The 18178-nt window shown below is 37.6% G+C and overlaps 1 protein-coding gene across 1 annotated transcript in view; it reads left to right on the top strand.

The window, feature by feature from the left end:
- The window catches only part of CPS1 (carbamoyl-phosphate synthase 1), a 136623-nt gene that overhangs the window by 9291 nt on the left and 109154 nt on the right, over positions 1–18178 (top strand). The window contains exons 2-6 of the mRNA XM_063317918.1: positions 6001–6110; positions 11630–11774; positions 12023–12112; positions 13013–13069; positions 14122–14214. Coding sequence (XP_063173988.1) covers positions 6001–6110; positions 11630–11774; positions 12023–12112; positions 13013–13069; positions 14122–14214 — 495 coding nt within the window. The remainder of the gene's footprint in view (positions 1–6000; positions 6111–11629; positions 11775–12022; positions 12113–13012; positions 13070–14121; positions 14215–18178) is intronic.

Here is an 18178-nt window from a genome sequence, read left to right as displayed (position 1 = left end):
TAGGATCCAGGAGGTTGAAACTTCCCTTTTCAAGGAAATTTCCTAAAATTCCCTCCCTGCCCAATTCTGCTCTGTCCTCTGCCAACCACCAAGCCACTTTGTTTTTGCTGTTGCTGTGTTGACTAACCTTCAGAAATAGATAAAACATAAAAAAAACCAAAAAAGGACAAAAGCAGAAAGGGAAAGCCTTCTGACTGAAGAGAACAGTCAAACCCAACCCAAGTAAAACAAAGTATAGGGTTGAATCAATATATTTAACAAATCAATTTAGCTGGAAGGTGGAATCAATTTCTCCCCGAGGCAGCTGACTGTTAGGCTGGTGGAATCACTCTAGCTTAAAACAGTGCATGTAGCTGCAGAACTAGCTGGGTGGATGTGAGAGAGGCTGGGAAAGGAATGGAAGGGAAAGTAGACATAAACAATCAAGGACAGAAGGTAAGATCTTTGGCAGTTTATCTCATAAATGGCAACTCAGCCCAGGTGGCAAGAAATCTGGGAAGAAGCATTTCAAATCATTCAAAGAGACCTTAATGAACTCTCTATAAACAAGAATGGAAAATTCTTCTTACTGCTTCCAAGATTCTTTATTCATCCCAAGCTAGCATTGTATCTTACTGATACCTGTAAAGATCTTGCTTCTTGGTCTTGCTTGGATTCACGGGGTGAACAATAGGGCACCAACAGAGACATCCATTGAGGTAGAGTTAAAATCTGCAAGATGGCAGGGGCAGCATTGCTCTCTTTTGTACATGTGTGCATCGTTGATACAGATACAAAAAAGGGACAGTTTGGATCATGACACCAGGCCTTCCATCTTGCAGATCTTGACCACGGTACTGCTGGTACTGTGCAGAATATGCTGCACAACATATTCTGTACCTTCTGACTGAAGAGGAGGGACCCACTGTTCAGCTCTACTCCCCAGCCTGCTCTCTTATATGATCAGTAGGGTTAGATGGAATCAATCAGACATCAAGTCCAACTTGCTGTACAATGCAGGAATCCAAATTACAGCATCATTGACGGGTGGCTGGCCGCCTTCTACCCGACAAACTTTGTTATTTGAAGAGTGCTATTGTTATAGATATATGTATAATATATTTTGATTTCAGCAAAGCATTATACCCTTTGATATTCTGACCACAAGCTAGTTAAGTGGATAGCTGGCTAGAAAATCATACTCCAAGAGTGTTCATCAATAGGTTTCTCATCAGATTGAAGGGAGATACCAAATTAGGTGTTAGATGATTCAGTTCCAGACCTTGCTCTCTTCAATGTTATTATTAATGACTTTGGATGTAGAAATGGAGGGAATATGAAATAAATTTGTGTGGGATAGCCTGGAATGCAGAAATCAATTCAAAATCATCTTTATAGCTTAGAGAAATAGGCTGAAAATGATAAAAAGTAAATTAACAAATACAAATGCAGACTTGTTCAGTTAGGAAACAGAAGTCAGAATGAAAGAAAAGAAGTTTCTTTTAACCTAACCGCCCAGCGTCCCCCTTTCGGGAGAGATGGGCGATGATAGAAATTTGAAAAATAAGTAAATAAATAAATAAAGTTGGAATTGTATTTGATGGTAAATTGATTAGTATTCAGCAGTGTGATATGGCTGCAAAAAAGGTAATTTTAGGCCATATCAAAGAAGCTTTGTTTACAAATTATGAGAGTAGTTGTTTCATTTTATCCACTTTATTACACTTTATTTCAAGGTGGCTAGGCCCACCTTGAAATCTGTGCCCAGTTCTGGTGTCTAGGAACTAAGTGCTATGATGAGAAATTGAGGTTGAAATTGAGGTTCACATATGCCTTACTTGAAAGGATGCTGATTCCAATGAATGTTTGAAAAAACTTCCTAAGCGTGAGGACAGTTTGACACTCTGCCTCTTCAGAGATATCTCACTTGCTATCTTTCATTTTATAGCCGTATTTTTCTTCCACAAAAGTTTATTTTATGCCAACTGGCATCCATTATTCAATGAGCAGATGAATCTCCTAATAACTTTGAACACATGATTCTAAAGTTTGTTCTCTTTTTATGTGATGTTCATTTTAAAAAAAACATAGGATTTTTTCTCTTAAAAATCCTTATGGACAAAGCAGATTGCTACACTTTTAGAAAAACAAGAAATCCAAATGTATTACTATATGCCGTTGAGTTGCATCCATATTAGTGACATATCATTAATTATGAATAGTGTAATATAAAATAAAAAAACCAAATGATAGAATTCTATAATGGTCATAAGAGTCCTCTTTTCTCTTTTCTTTATAGTATAAAGATTAGTGCACATGCCAATATATCAGGGAAATATGGCAGGGAAGAGAACCTCAGTTCAGCAAACATGAATCTGCCGAAGACATTTTAGCCATGTGGAAACCACCATCTCCTTTTTTACAGGAAACTGATTAGCCAGTATAATTTAATAAATTGTAAATTAAAACTGAATATATTAAAAAACAGCACCATATCAACTGAGGGACACATGGTAAGGTGCACACTTGCATGTTAAGGAAAAATAATTGCTTCAGGAATGCTGCATAAACAAGTTTGTTCTTAAATAATGGTGATGCTAAATCAGAAACATGAAAGTATTTGCTTGTCTGGAAATATGCTAAGATGCTGTGCAAGGCCCTTTGGGCAATGTAATAACAGGATCAAATAGTGCAACCTTTTGCTTGTTAACACCAATCAGAATTTTATAACACACTTGTACATCTTGATTGTAGTTATTCAGAATAACTGCTATTGATTTCAAAGGGATTTTCTCCAAGGAAGACTCTAGGGAATTGTGCCATTAACTCAGAAGAAAGATTTAGAAATTAAATCAGCATTATTTTCATTTGTAGGCAAGGAAATGAGGCTAAAGGAGGGAGACTGTGGTCATGTGAAGGTCACTGTTGGTGAAAGTGAAGGGATTGAAACAGAGGCTTTAAAAATGTAAGGCCCATTTCTGATCCAGTAGATCAAAGATAGAAAATCTGAGGCTACATGCAACTCCTGGAAGCTGTGACTGCAGCCCCTGAAAATTCCAAACTTTGCTACTAGATTGCAGTGTTGAATGTGACAGAAAGGGAAAATTATTAAATACACGACTGGAGAGAAATTAACTGTATTTTAATGCTTAAAGATAACTATAATGCAAAATCATGTGATTAATTTTTTGTCCTGACCCTATCTACTGCTTTTTGTGGTGCAGCCCTTGGGCTGCTCCTCAAAGGACCTTTGCAGCTCTTGGCCAGAGTTTTGCACTAGGTATTAATACACGTAGCGTAAGATGTGTGGTTCTTGCCTGAGAAAAATGCAGGAATGCTCTGTGCACTAATGAAAATTCTGCCTGTAGATGCTCCATGTTAGAAGTTTTAATTACTTTAGGGGAGAGAATATAACACGTTTATCAGGTCCTTGATTGAGAGCAATGAATGCATGGAAATAAAGAAATTAATTGATTGTTTTAGTCTTCAAGGAAAACTAGGAAACCTATAGCCACTCTTCCCAGCCAAATATATCTCACTGGTTTGTTTTCGGAGGGACAGAATGAAGAGACATTCCCATATAAGTCATCTTGAACTCCGGAAGGAAATGTGGGATATGTATGTAACAAATAAATGTTAGTTGAATGATGAAGACCTCAGACTAGAAGATGGAAACATTCCCTTCAGAAAGCCAAGCCAAGTAATGAGGTGGGACATAAGCTTCTCTAGAAGCTGACACAACTGTGTCAAGCATATTACCTTAACACTTCAACAAAATGTGAGTACTGTTAGACCTGAAGGGCTTGTGCTTGTTGCAAATACATAGCAGCCACATCTTTGGCCAGCTAGAGCTTTTGAACTCTATCTTCTCAAATCACATAGAAAAGACTCGTGATTCATGATGAAAACGTGGGGACTTATCAATGGAAGTAGCTGTGGAAAGGTTTTAAAAGCTCTATTTCTATTGCTATAATATACAAAAAAATAAAAGAAAAACAGCAAAATACAAAATGTGTATGTGTACATGCAGCCCAAATTAATCCACTGTAGGATGAATTTCATTGTACTGAAGGTTATGGACCATAATCTGAAACACTGGTTCAGCATGGCATGGTGGATGTCACTGGCCCAAAGTCAGCCATCTGGCTTCTCTGCCTAAGGGAGGACTGGAACCTGGGTCTTTCCACTCCTAGTCCAGCACTTCAACCACCACACCACACTGGCTCTCATATATGTATATCCAAGCAACAAAATTATACCATCCACCCCCAACAAACAAAATGTGCATATATATTACAATGTAAAAAAAATGGTTCTTAAATAATAAAAACCATGTCCACATGGAAACACACGGATCCGTCTTTCCTTTATGTCAAGGCTGAGAGTAAAAACATATCTTCAGTCCAGGTTTTTAAGGCCAGAATGGTCATTTCTTTTCAACAATGCAAAACTCTATTTTGAGTACAGCTCAGCAATTCCAAAGTTCTTTATAAACCAATAAATTCCAAGTTTTATATATATAATTCAGCATCACATTAAGATGTTTAAATCTTATAGCTCTGGAAAGGTGCAGAAATATTTTAGAGGATTCATTAAACTTCCTTGTTTTCTTCTGACAATTTCTCATTAATTATCTATCATGGTTGGTCACACAGTCAGCCAGATGTTTAGACTAGATTTAGCTTTTTTGTCCACCTATCAAGTCCTTCTCAAAGACTTTGGATAGGCAGATGTTGTTATTTAATAATATTAAAGTTATAGTTGCAGGATGTAAGCTGTTCCAAGTAAAGCTGCCTTTTGCAATTGACTGATGGTGATTTTGTCAATTATTATTATGGTTGGTCATATTGTTATTGTTATTGTAATCTACAATTAGAATTCACAAAGACCAGTGAAAACTTAATAATTCAAGTCCTAACCAAGACCTAAGAATTATTAAGGTAGTGTCTGAGGATATAAGCAGTTCCAAGCAGGGAATTTTTAGTAAAATTAGGGTGTTCAGGTCCAATACATTCAAAATTTCGAGGGAGTCCTTTGGGTCTTGCTCCAAGGGCTCCAGTCAGATTATTATTATGGCTGATTGCACAGTCAGCCAGATGTTTAGGCTGGATTTGGCATTTTTGTCCACCTATAGAGCCCTTCCCAAGGACCTGAGATAGGCAGATGTTGTTGTTTAATAATACTGAAGGTATCGTCACAGGATGTAAGTTGTTCCAAGTAAAGCTGCCTTTTGACTGATGGTGATTTTGTCAGTGCCAATGGTGTTCAAGTAGTGCTCCAGATGTTTTGGTATTATTATTATGATTATTATGATTATTATATCTTTGTTATCACGATACAGTTATTATAGATTGGTTCTAAATCCAAGTCAGCCCCCTTGTGGTTATATCTATCATTCTTATCCCCAGATTAGACAGGGTCCCAACTCCAGAAATCTTAAATTTGCAGGAGACCTTTTCAGTTTTCAGACTGAGCATCGTGTACATTGGCCAGGATGGGGCTCAAGAAATGTGCCACAACTGTTTCCTGCAACAGCCGTAGTCTTTTTGCAAAGTGTCAATACCCTCTGTATTTTTTAGCAACAATAGTTACTATTTCATACAACCTTACTGCACCTGTTATCTGGATTAGGCTTTATTGTTTTTATTGTTACCTTTACTGTATTTCTATTGTTTATTGTGACCAAATCTCCCACTTGGTCTGAGGAAGATTTTTTTGTTTTAAAACTTACAAAATGGAGTCCAAGCTGAATTCTGTTAATGAGTACCTAACTCATTTTACATGCTACATTGAATTTTATTAGTATATACTATTGTTAATGTAGAGTAATGGTTTTCCTCACCTAACTGTAAAATATAACACAGCAAGAAAAAGTCTCCCCCTTTCAGCTCACTTATAGATGACAGAATTATCAAGAGTAAAATGGGGCTTGGAGAGTGATGACAGAAGCTGGTATTATTTAGAAGTAATTGCGTACATGTGAATAATGAGATGCTGATTATCGTGGCTTTTTTCCTCTAGGCCCAGACTGCCAATCTGGTGCTGGAAGATGGCACTAGGATGAGAGGCTACTCTTTTGGTCACCCATCCTCTACAGCTGGGGAAGTTGTGTTCAATACTGGCCTTGCTGGGTAAGAGCATATAATCTGTTGGTCATACTACAGGGCTAATAAAATGGTATCCACATTTATTTAATGGAATGAGATGCTGCCCACCAAACATTTGGACAATTCTGTATTTTTTACCCTTTCATTCTATGTGATCTCAACCTTCCCCAGTTCAGTTTGGTAAATTTCCCTGCTCCCCCAAATTTCTCTATGAACCACAAACTACATTTGGACTTAACTATTATTCCTCTTAGCCAGGAAAAAATATATAGTAGAGATACTTCTCCCCTTCCTTCCATCCAGCCTGCCTTTGCCATGGAATTAAGAAAAAGATAACAATGCAGATGCCATGGCTCCCTATAAAAAGAGGTGAGCAGCCTACCCTAGCCTGATTTTGCTCTCTCCTCTAGGAATACTTCTGGAAGCCCTATGATTGACTTTCCATAGCCCTGTCCTCTTGATAAAGCCTCATCCACCAACACCACGTTTACTAAGGGGACCTGTGGCAGGAAGGAGCAGTGGCTCTGGGAGAGTTGGTTTCTCTCTCCATTTTCTCCAATGTGGGGAAAAACATCCTGTCAAGCTTATAGCAGCAGCTTCTGGCGATTGGACTTCACTCTTCCTTCACTTTTTCCATTTGAGAAGTTTGGAGAGTTGCCTTTTCCAATTGCTGCAACACTAAGAAGCAATGGCTCACCAACAGGCTGGCTTTCTTCCCAATTTCCTAGTGAGGGGCTAGAGGAACTGAGCACCATAAAGCTTTACTTTACTTCCCAGTCATCTACAATGGCTGTGTTCATGCGACATGCTTATCTGTGATTAATTTAACCACAGTTTATTCAGTCATTTTTTTTTTGGTGCAACACAACATGCTAAATCATAACCTAAATCATAGAGACAGGCTTTACCCATGTGGTTGACAACTGTGTGGTTTGGTGCCATTTGAATCCAGAAAGTCTCTTTATGACAATTATCAAGTTGTCCTATTTTTTTGGTCAATCTCTGGCACAACTCAGGTAAACAGTGCTTTCAAAGCCAGCATTAAAGGCTCAGAGACATAATAGCAATCTTCTCATGTAATCCTAAGCCAGGTTTTTAAAATATGTTTGTACGGTTAAGTTATGCAAAGACAAAAATCACCTCACAATTTAAGCATGAACCAGTCCAGTATTTCCACATCTTCCAGAAGGAGCCCACTCCAGATTTTTTAAAAATTTTCTGCAGCAGCATGGGAAGTCATTACACACACACACACGAACATTATATGTGCATGTGTGTGAGAAAAGGGCTGGGGAATGGAGAAAAGCTGCAAAGGTAGAAAGAAAAGGGAAAATTGGAATCGTCTTCTCCCTTCTTCTATCCAGCCAATGAAACTATTTAAAAACAAAGCTTCTTGTTATTCTTAAACAAAATGAAAACCCATCTGCACTTGAAATGGGTTGGTGGTGGTGGTTGAAGGTCCCCTATGCAAGCACCAAGTCATGTCTGACCCTTTGGGGGGATGCAACTTTTGTGACATTTTCTTGGCCGACTATAGTGGGGTGGTTTGCCATTGCCTTCCCCAATTGCTACCTTCTCCAGCAAGCTGGGTACTCATTTTACCAACCTTGGAAGGATGGAAGGCTGAGTTGACCTGAGCTGGCCACCTGAGAATCCAGCTTCCGCTGGGATTGAACTCTGGTCGTGGGGAGAGTTTCGGTTGCAATACTGCCGCCTACCACTCTGTGCCAGATGAGGCTCTTGAAATGGGTTAGCAGGATCTTATTAACTAAAAGATGTTAAGAATACTTTTTCAGGCTGAGTAATGGAAAGTCCAAATGGAGAAAAATGTTTGTGGAGAAAAGTAAAGCTTATGCCTTTTAATAACATTTGTTAGTGGGAAAAATGCTACCGGATTCTTTCTGATCGTTGCCTACCATAGACTAACCCAGCTGCCCTCCTACGACGACTATTGGGGGAAATCAGGATTCCCAGAATGGGGAAAAAGTAGCACAGCATTGACTGGAAATGTTGCAGCCAACCTTTTTTTTAGCTCAGCAATCAGCTCTTCAATTTTCCCAGGAGAATGGAGAAAAGGGGAAGGAATTTTTTTCATAGCGTTCAGCAGATTCCCCCCACGCTTACCACACCTCATCCAGGTTTTTCTGGTTGCCTAATTTAGCTGCTGTAAAGCAACCTCCTTCCCTAAGCATATTGCTTGTCAAGCTCAAAAACATTCTCTCCCCTGCTGCTCTCCCCTGGACTTCTATGCTGTTATTTGGGTTAGCCCATTTAATTGCCCTTCATCTGGATTCCTACTGAAATTGTTTTTCACCTTGATTTATCACATCTTTGGCTGCTCACCGTTGTCTGCCTTCACTTGCTCTCTTTTATCTAATAATACAGAACTCTTGTCTGTGCCTTCTACCTTTTCAGGCCTCTGTCCAGTTTTATCTTTGCTCCTGCACTACGTAGTACATCCTTGTTTTTATTCATTCTTAGGTGATTCTCAAAGGGAACTTATAGCAAGGATTGATTTACAGCAGCTAAAGGTTTTAAACAGTTGAATACTTTTATATTGTTTGCAAGGGAGCAAACAGGGCAAAAAGGCTATTGCCTTCTTAGCTGGGCAGCCACTCTTCGAGACAGGATGGAGATTAGATGAATCGCCTTAGGACTTATCTGCACTGCCTAGCTGGCCCATCATCAGAACAGGACAGCAGCTATTTTTTGAGGGCAGAAGTGACAATGTCAGCCTTTTCTCACCTCCATCCCCTTGAAATTTGACCTCTGAATATGTTTTCTTGCTGTGGTTGGAAAATAATCTCCAATTGTCCCCTCATGTGCTGTCAACCATTTCTCTTGGAGTGCTGTACTTCCTTGCAGGCTAACCCCACAGTTAATTGGCAACTTTGCAGGCAAAAAACTGCCGTCTTACCTGAAACAATTGCTGCTCTAATCTAAGAGCCATGTGGCTTCAGTGCAGGGTTCTACTATTTGTTTTTCCAGTCCCATGTAATTTGGCCTTTAATGCATCTTGTTCTTTTACCTACTACCCTTTTAATTCAACCTATATATGAATAGTAAATCGGTTTAAAGTTATCTCTTATGATGACTATAATCAATCAATCAATCATACTTATAATACTGTGAATCACCTTTTACTGCTTTTAGGTAAATAAGAAGGTTTCTGAGGCCTTCTCAGAGGACTTCAGGTAGCTCTAAGAGAAATTAAAGCATCAGAAAGTTTAAGGAACATATTCAAAACATATTTAGGACAATTTTTCCACCTTTAAATGACGTATGTTCAATCCTGGCCAGCTTTTCTATGTGGTTATTCTATCTGTCCTGTGCTTTAGAAATATGAAATGTGACGAATAAGTTCTTCCATCTGGAGCAGAACTTTTGAAATGTTCCAACTTAAGGAAACTCCGACCTTTTGATCAGTTTGGGAAATAATTAAAGCACTACTGCCACATTCTGTGCAGACTCTGCTCTCTTATATGTGAAATCATCACAGCACAGAAAGAGCCCTATAATACTTTCACTGGGAACGGTAGCACTTAAAGTACATAAATTTGGTTGCAAGGTTTTGCATCCAAAAATAATAATTTGTGCTTCTTTGACAGTGCTAAATACTAGTTCTGTTAATATACCTGCCATCTAATAACTATTTCATATAGATCAGAATGATGGAGAGCACTACTATTTTTTTTCTACCATGATAGATGATGGGTAATTTATTTTGCTGCATCACCACTGCTAAATTGCACCTGAAGGATTAATTCCCCTTCAACAAGATGGTTTATTGGCAGAAAATGTTATATTTGCAGACCATTTTTGAGCTTGTTTTCAAATGCATTTGCTCCTCTGCTCCCAAAAATGGACCTCAGTTTCATGCTGCTTCTCATGAACCACTCACTGTATTGAGAATATGTCTCACAGGGATCAGTATCAGAGTTCCAGAGGTTATGAGAAAGTCCACCCTGCCCAGAGTTTGCATGAAAAGTATCATTGGCACATTGTAAATCCTGTGCTATTCAGGTCACTTAGGATAAACCAAACTTGGCTGAACATGATGGGGTGTTAATACCCAGGCTAGAGCAACCCCCATCAGGATGCACATAGAAGCCGGAGTACAGAGAGGTATGTGGTCCAGCTACAAATGATAGAAACTACATTTATCCAGATATGCCTGGTCTACTAGTCAATTCCTTGAGAGTCTCTTCCTGAGATTTCCCTGTTGGATGCCAGCCAAAACCAATGGATTTCGAATAACTCTAAATTCTAAATAATTTTAGAAATGGCTAGAGTTATTAAGGAATATGTAAGTTAAGTCTGATAATCCTCCCACTAGTATTCTGCCAATATGTTTACAAGCCTGGGAACAGGGTGTGATACAAATCTTTAGCTGATCTGAAAGCCTTTTGGGCCAGCACTAGCAAAAAGGCTGCCCGTCCCTGCATATATAGAGACCTAATGACTTTTTAAATACTGGATTTCATAGGATATCAATATAGGGAGATACAAAATTCAGCAAATTATATTGTGTAAAGGTTTTTGCTTTGTTGAAATATTTTTTCTGTAATATAATATCAGATTGAAATTAGAAAAAGCAACCGTGTATCTATACTTTTATTTTAGTAGCTATTGGCCCAGTGGCTATAATTAATATAAAAGCGTTCACACTTAACAGGAGTCTAGGTCTGCAATAATAATTCATGTACTTCAAAACTACCCAGCTAACTTCAACAGCATTACTTTATAATAACCTTCCAGGCTTACAGAAATCATTCATTAGAACTAAGGACCTAATTTGTTTTAGTCATTGGCAAAATCTGCATATACCAAATAATACAAAATCATAGTCTGCAATATTTCATACCAATTGTTTAATCTGACGCATCATTTCTCTCAATTGATTAACACATTTAATTGTTGATATCAGCCCACTACCATTCTGGATTAGTTAAAGTGTTTTCCTGTGTGCAACAATCTATCTTTTCAGAGTGAAGTCTGCATCCCATAAAAATGCCTCTTGTAACTTGCTGATATTTGAAAAATAATGTAGCAATTCAATTATATATAATTTAAATAACAGTGAAATAAATTAGATTTAGCCTGTGTAAATCATCCTGAAAAATCCTGGTGCATTTGCAAAGACACCAAGAATACTTCATTCCTGAGCACTGTGATATATATCCACATAAAAGTGAAACTCATGAGTTGGAGGGGGACACTTCTTAGTAGCTATCACCTGCACAAAATGATGTATCAGACTGAATGGGAATTCTGCCCTTCAAATCTTTAGGTACTTATTGTTCATAGACAATTAATTGATTACAGTTTCTTCCATCATTCGATTAATCATAATTAATAGCCAAAAATGGCAATATTTGACTGCCCTTCTCCAATATAGAAAGCATTGATATTCTCAGCTAAATCAACACAGCGGTTAACCTGGTTTCTTATATTCGGTGTTGTAGCCTGCTAGTCTGGCAGGGAGCATTAATTTTGTGTGGATTTTAATCTCAAAAAATAATTTCCTATTGTACTAAATCCAGATACGCTGAAAGCCTGACTGACCCCAGCTACTGCGGACAGATCATTACACTGGTCAATCCCATCATAGGAAATGGTGGTGTCCCTGACACAGCTGCTTTAGATGAAATTGGCCTCAGTAGATATTTGGAGTCTGATGGCATCAAGGTAAGCAAAAAAACCAACACCTTGTTCAAAAACACCTTGCTTTATTTTAAACAAAAACTCCTGGTTGTGCCAATGGTGGCTGCATTATATACTTTAGAATTCTTTGGTAAGATGTAATCACTAAAAGGATATTTTCAGAATCCTCTAGTCTATGCCCTTGGTAAAACAGACTCAGAATTAATACTTTACTGCCAGGCATTACTTTAAAATAATTTTAAAATAGTTTTACAGTCACATTTTCTTCATAGGTTTCAGGCCTCCTGGTGCTAGACTACAGCAATGAATACAGTCACTGGCGGGCAGTCAAGACTCTGGGTGAATGGCTGAAAGAAGAAAAGGTGATGCATCACAATATATATTTTCTACGCAATGTATTTTTTAAAATGTTAGTTGTGATTTGTGTTTTACTGTATTATACAAATCAAGGAAGATGTCTGTTTTGTATTCTTACTTTACTAGATTACAACAACAACCTGGAAAATGTGGCCTTCAGCAGATTTTTGCGGGTTTTTAAAAAATCAGAGTTTTCATCCCCCTCTTACTCTCTCTTTGCTGCAGTGGGGAAGAATGCACCTTGATAGTGCAACTTCCTTCCTGGTTCTCCCTCCTGGAGGGAGTCTTTGAGAGAAATTATGGAAATGATGTGATATCAGTCCAACCTATCCTTATAATGTACACTTCAGATCCACCCCTCCTCCAAGAAATGCATTGCCCAGGATTCTTTTAACAGGAATAATGATGCCAAAACACCCCCTTATCTCCTCTTGTGTTACTGATCATGTTGATGCTATGTTGACTGGTTTCTAGATGAAAGTAACTGTACAGGATTGAAATTAATCTGTGGCGCTTTCAAGGCCAGTTCTTATGACGTTGCTGATTTATTACTCATCGTATGGGTTCATATTCTAAATATTTGTATGTTGATGGGTTGTTTCTTTGCTATGAGTGAAAAAGAATGAAAGCTCATCTTCGATAGCAGTTTACACTGAATACTAATGCACTTAAAATATTCAACCAATACCGACATGGCATTTTTTTAAAGGAAGTAATATGAGCTGTACAATATGATATAAAGAATCTGTTTTGAACTTGTCTGTGTTTTGAGACCAAGAAGATCTTGCTCAGTTGATATTTGGCCAATATGATTTTCCACAAAATGAATTAATTACCATATTCAGGTGGAATTGCCACAAGTTCCAATTTTTAATTTTTAGTATGCCTGCATTTGTTTTTTTCAGATTCCTGCTCTTTATGGGATTGACACCAGGATGCTTTCTAAAATCATCCGAGACAAGGTAGACAAACCAAGATTTGTTGTACTGGTCCATTTAGAAAAGTCTCTGCAGATGGCTGGCGTAGCAAATGTTTTTGTTGGATAAATGAAAATCACAAAATAGCTCCCAAACCTTTGACTTAATCATAATATTCTCTGGGTGGATATTAAAGTAAAAAGCAAGATAGAAAAGGTAAACGAAAGAAACTATTTTCTTTTCTACTGATGCTTTTCCTGAGCTAAATTGTCAAGTTGGTTTTCCCTTGAAAACTAAAAAGCATGAAACCCCCAGACAAAAAAAATGCATCAAAAGGTTAAACTGAAATATTAATTCGGCACATGAACATAATAATGATAAACTTCTGAATATGAAGAACCCAAGACTGTTAATGTCACATTCCAAAATGATTCTTGCTTGGTTTAAGCAACCTGAGTTGAAATCTTTCACTTATATCCATTATACCTTGTAAAACACAATTGTTTTTTCTATTACTATTTTTTTTTTAATAGAAATAAATGGACTTTGGGACAGAATACAAGGCAAACATATTTTCTTTTTCTCTTTTAAAAGAAGGGGCATGGGAAATTATATCAAATCAGACCATGGTGGCAATAAACCTCATAGGTCTCTCGCTCCTTCAACTTTTACAAACGATCCGAAGAATTTGGGATTTTGAGATGGTTCTAGAACTCTTAGTCAGGATGGTGTTATGCCTGTGACAGACTGTTTCTGCTCCTTATTTCAGTTGTCTTCAAATCTTTAGAATGTATAAAAATGGTTAAGTAAGGAAACTGTTTCAGCTGTTAATAGATTTTGGACACTCCACAGAAGCACCCTGTGCTGATTTGGAACCAGCTTTGGACCACTGCAACTGTGGATGATTTTGAGAGCTGGATTGTATTTTTTTCTGGCTCTGCTGTGATTTATGTGAAGCTGGGGCAAAGCTGATGTTTTCTTTGCAATACAGAGTTATCACAGAGTTGCTTTGGAGAGTTTGGGGAAGTAGAAGGTTGGTGGTATGAAAATGTCCTTTGTTCATCGGTATCTGATAACAATATTTTTTAATTCAACAGGGAACTATTCTTGGAAAGATTGAATTTGAGGGTCACCCTGTGGAATTTTTGGATCCAAACAAGAAAAACTTAATTGCTGAAGTATCAACAAAGGTAAAGATTCCATTTTGAGTTGAGATATTATAGAAGTACAGCAGCGTCTTCTGTTGTCCTACCCAATTTCCTTATCATGATATGAGATGCTGTGTGAATTTTGAAAGCTGTGTACGTTGTTTGGGGTGGGCCAAGTACCATCATGGTGCCAGGGTCATTTGCTTAGAATGGGCCTAGCTTTGGAAAGAAGGCCAGGCCAGATGTTCCCATCATCTATTTGTGATCTTCATTTCCTCTGAAATCAATTATCTTCATCCCGGGAGAGGGACAGAATTTCCTCAACTTTTTTGATAACTTGGCTATGAAAGGAAGATATCACAGGGAGCATTTTCTGTTATTACTACACAATTATACAACTGTTTTGGGATAAACCTTTTGAATCAGAGGCTGTTGCCTTTGTCATGAGGGACTCTGCACTGGCATACTATACATACTGTTTTATTTGAAAAGAAATATGTGGTGGATTTTATTTATGTCCTACATCAAATGGGATGTCTGACAGAATGCTATACCCATGTTTTTGTATACTGTAAAGCCACCATGGCTCATTTTGCAGAGCTTCTCCAAAATGTATTTGACAATCATGTAAGGTCTGTGGCATGTATAAGACTACTTCCAAGTTAGGGAGAAAGATTAAATCAACTCCAATTTCCATTTGATTGCATTTATTGAAGTGTTAAGCAGAAAAGAGCCAGTTACTTTCAAAAATAGATAGTTGCTTTAAAAAAAATGAAACTTAACTGAAACCTTCATCTCTCAAGACAATTACTCTTGGCTCCTTTGAATTGCACAACCATTGAAGACAAAGCAAGACTAACTAAACAAGAGAATTTATAGGGTGAAGGGAAATTCAGATGGATCAGTGAGCATCTCTGATGCCCTGATAAGGGTCTTCCAGATGATTTCTGCAGTACCTGTTTAACATAAGCTGAATGGTTTATGGTTGTGAAATGGTTATGTTGATGCTGATCTGATGGTTTTTTGGTTTTATCTCAGCTGCCAATTATATATTAATTGTTAGGGATTTGTTTATGGTATTTTTAATTGTTGTTAGTTGCCCAGAGTCATGGTTTTGAGATGGGCGGCCATATAAATTGAAATAAATAAATAAATAAACAAATAAGCAAGCGAGCAAGCACTGTTCTAAAGAAAATCAACCTGACAGATGAATTTGGGTAGGATGTGATTTAGCTATATCTACCCATGCACTTGCTTAGAAGACTGGTATAGCATGGGAAAGGAAGTTACACATCCTGAAATATTTAGCTAATGAAACAGTGTGGATTTTGGAGTAATAAACATGTCAAAAACTGAAAGATAATGCTGTTATATTAGTTTTGGAGCTGCAATTATTAATTCTGTTTGCATAAAAGTATGGACACAAGAAAATCTTCAAAAATCCCTAGCAGAACCCAACATACATTTACTTATTGCAATAACTTATATTGCCTAGTCCTAGGATTGCCACCACTAATTGCAATTTTGTGTGAACTATTCCCCATCATGTTAGCTTAAAAAAAAAAGATAACATGGCAAAAGGCAGGCCAAGATCTGTCCTGCCAAGAATAATTAGATAAACATTTTTCAGAAGGGAAAAAGTGGAACAATGCAAATTTATAGGTATAGATCCAACATTTGAAATAATTGCTGATTTTTTCCCCCAAAAGACAGGCTAATTAATTTTCCAACAAAATCACTCTAAATTAATTCCAATCCCAAATCAGTAATTTTTCAATTAATTTTCCTGAATTAGAACACGATCCTGTTCCAGTTAATTTCCCTTTCAATTCATTATGCCCCATGCAGCAAAATCCTTCATATAAGTGAAGGGTAAGTTGTAACTGTGTCATACGTTTTGCATGATCATAACAGAAATTAAATTAGCCCCCAACTTTTCTGAGAAAACATTGTATGACTCTATACAGTAGGTGTAAATGTGATTGAGACAGAACTCTATTTTTTTCAAAGTGAAGCAAATATACGTAGCTATATAAAACAGAAGTATAACATTAATTATATACTCTCTAAAAGCAGCTGAGGGAACAAGCTGGTTTCCCTGACAACTCCAGCTCCTGAGATGCCATTCCTGAGGCCCCATTGTTTAGTACCCATGGTTTTCAAGAAGCTTGACTTTGGCACTGCTGATAAAAACCCTACTCAAGAACAGGAACATTTCTCTTTCAAGCTAGAGTCTTCGGTTCTGTGTTTGCATTCAGCCTGAAATGTGTCAGTTCATATAACTTTTAAAGCTAAGATTCCACTGTTTCTTCTTTTTCCATGCTCCTGAGGAAATTGAGACCTCCTCATACAGCTTTTTAGCCCCAAGACAATTGCACCCAGAGCTGAGGATGTTGGAATGAGTGCAGTTCTAAGAATATTGGGCAGGGAATAAGCTCAGTTCGCCCAGTAGGATTTACTGCTGAGTAAATGAACTTAGCGTTTCACCAAATGGCTAGCTGAATTATTTTCACAATTGTATGTAGAACTGATTTTTTTTTACCAGGTAAATGGATATTCTGTTGGGTATCTTTAAAAAGATATTTGATGGATATAAAATGAAAAAAAGACTCTTTAAGATCTAAACCTATGTTCCAGTTCTAACTATTTTACAGAATTAATTAGCACCAGAAGTGGGTGTTGTTGATCATCTGTGCCAGTACAAAGAATGAGTGCTATAAAGATGCTGAAAATAGCAGACGTAGATATGAGATGAACAGAACTCCTGTGATCCCATTATCTTTACAACTTTGTTTTATAGAGTTATAAAGTAACATCACAAATAAAGCTGACAATTAACCAAGCTCTTCAATTATAGCACACAATGATCTTTATTTATTTATTCGTTTGTTTATGTTTTTGTTTATGTTTAGAATTTAAAATTATAAGGCTGTCCAGCCCAGCACTTCCTCTATCAAGAAATAGTGTTCATATAAATCAATCTATGATAACATTTAGGAGTTTTTATTATCAATAATAGGTTAGAAAAGTCTGATAATATTTACAAAATGGCAGTAGGCAGCTGTTGTGGGAATATATTGAAACCGTGGAACAAATTATCTAATTTTCTTTATTTCTTTTTCTGTATTTGCAGAGTCTGGGGACTAGAGTAAATTTAATCCTGGCATCCCTGACATTTCAAAGGTCTGAGGTTATTTCCACAGGGTATGAATGAAGGTCAAGTTAGATGTGATGGAGGCTTCCTTGTGTCCCACCCCCCCCCCCTTTAATCTGGTTGTCCATATATGAAGTTTGAAAGTTTTACATCAAAAAGTGTGAACAGATTAGGGGTGGTAAATCTTACTGCTTTCTGCTCCTCTGCATCAGCCAGTGGTCCTCCTTTGCTGAGTAACATTTGTAATAAGGAATGTTGTGTGGTATCTGTTTGAACTTGATCGGTTTGATTTCTTGGAGGGTCATGACATCACTGGCACAAGTCCATTTGTGCCATTTCCTCCATATCAAGGAACTAGAGATTTCAGCCCAAGATGTAATGCTAGTTTATTCTTTTTTATGACCAGGAAATGGTGGCAGAACTGTCACAGTAAGACCTCTCCTTCTTCCTCGTTATAGGAACTATAAAATGATGAGTCTGTAGTTGTTGTCTGGGGATCACTGAGACTTCCCCTGGCATGTAGCCTTAGGATTCCAGGTACGTTGGAGATTGGAGGGATTAAGGAGTGCAACAGAGTTGTGGATGAGGCCCAGAATTTAAGCTGCAGAGAGGACTTCTGGTTTACTAGTTCGTATGTTCCCTTCAGGTCTGTTTTTTTCTCTGAGAAGCTTCTTTTTTCTTCCACAATAGTGGTAATTCACCTGTGAAATGATTCAGATAGGAGGTTATCATCTTTTCATGAAGCCTTCCAGCTGTGACATACTGGTGTGTCAAAAGACCCTGATTAAAAGGGGGTTATTAAACAGATAAAAATAGTTTGCTCAGCAGTAGATCAGACATCGACTTTGGGAA

This window comes from Candoia aspera, chromosome 1 (assembly GCF_035149785.1).
Source record: "Candoia aspera isolate rCanAsp1 chromosome 1, rCanAsp1.hap2, whole genome shotgun sequence".
Taxonomy (NCBI): domain Eukaryota; kingdom Metazoa; phylum Chordata; class Lepidosauria; order Squamata; family Boidae; genus Candoia; species Candoia aspera.
The sequence above is the reverse complement of the archived record's forward strand: the minus strand, read 5'-3'. Positions and strand labels throughout refer to the sequence as shown.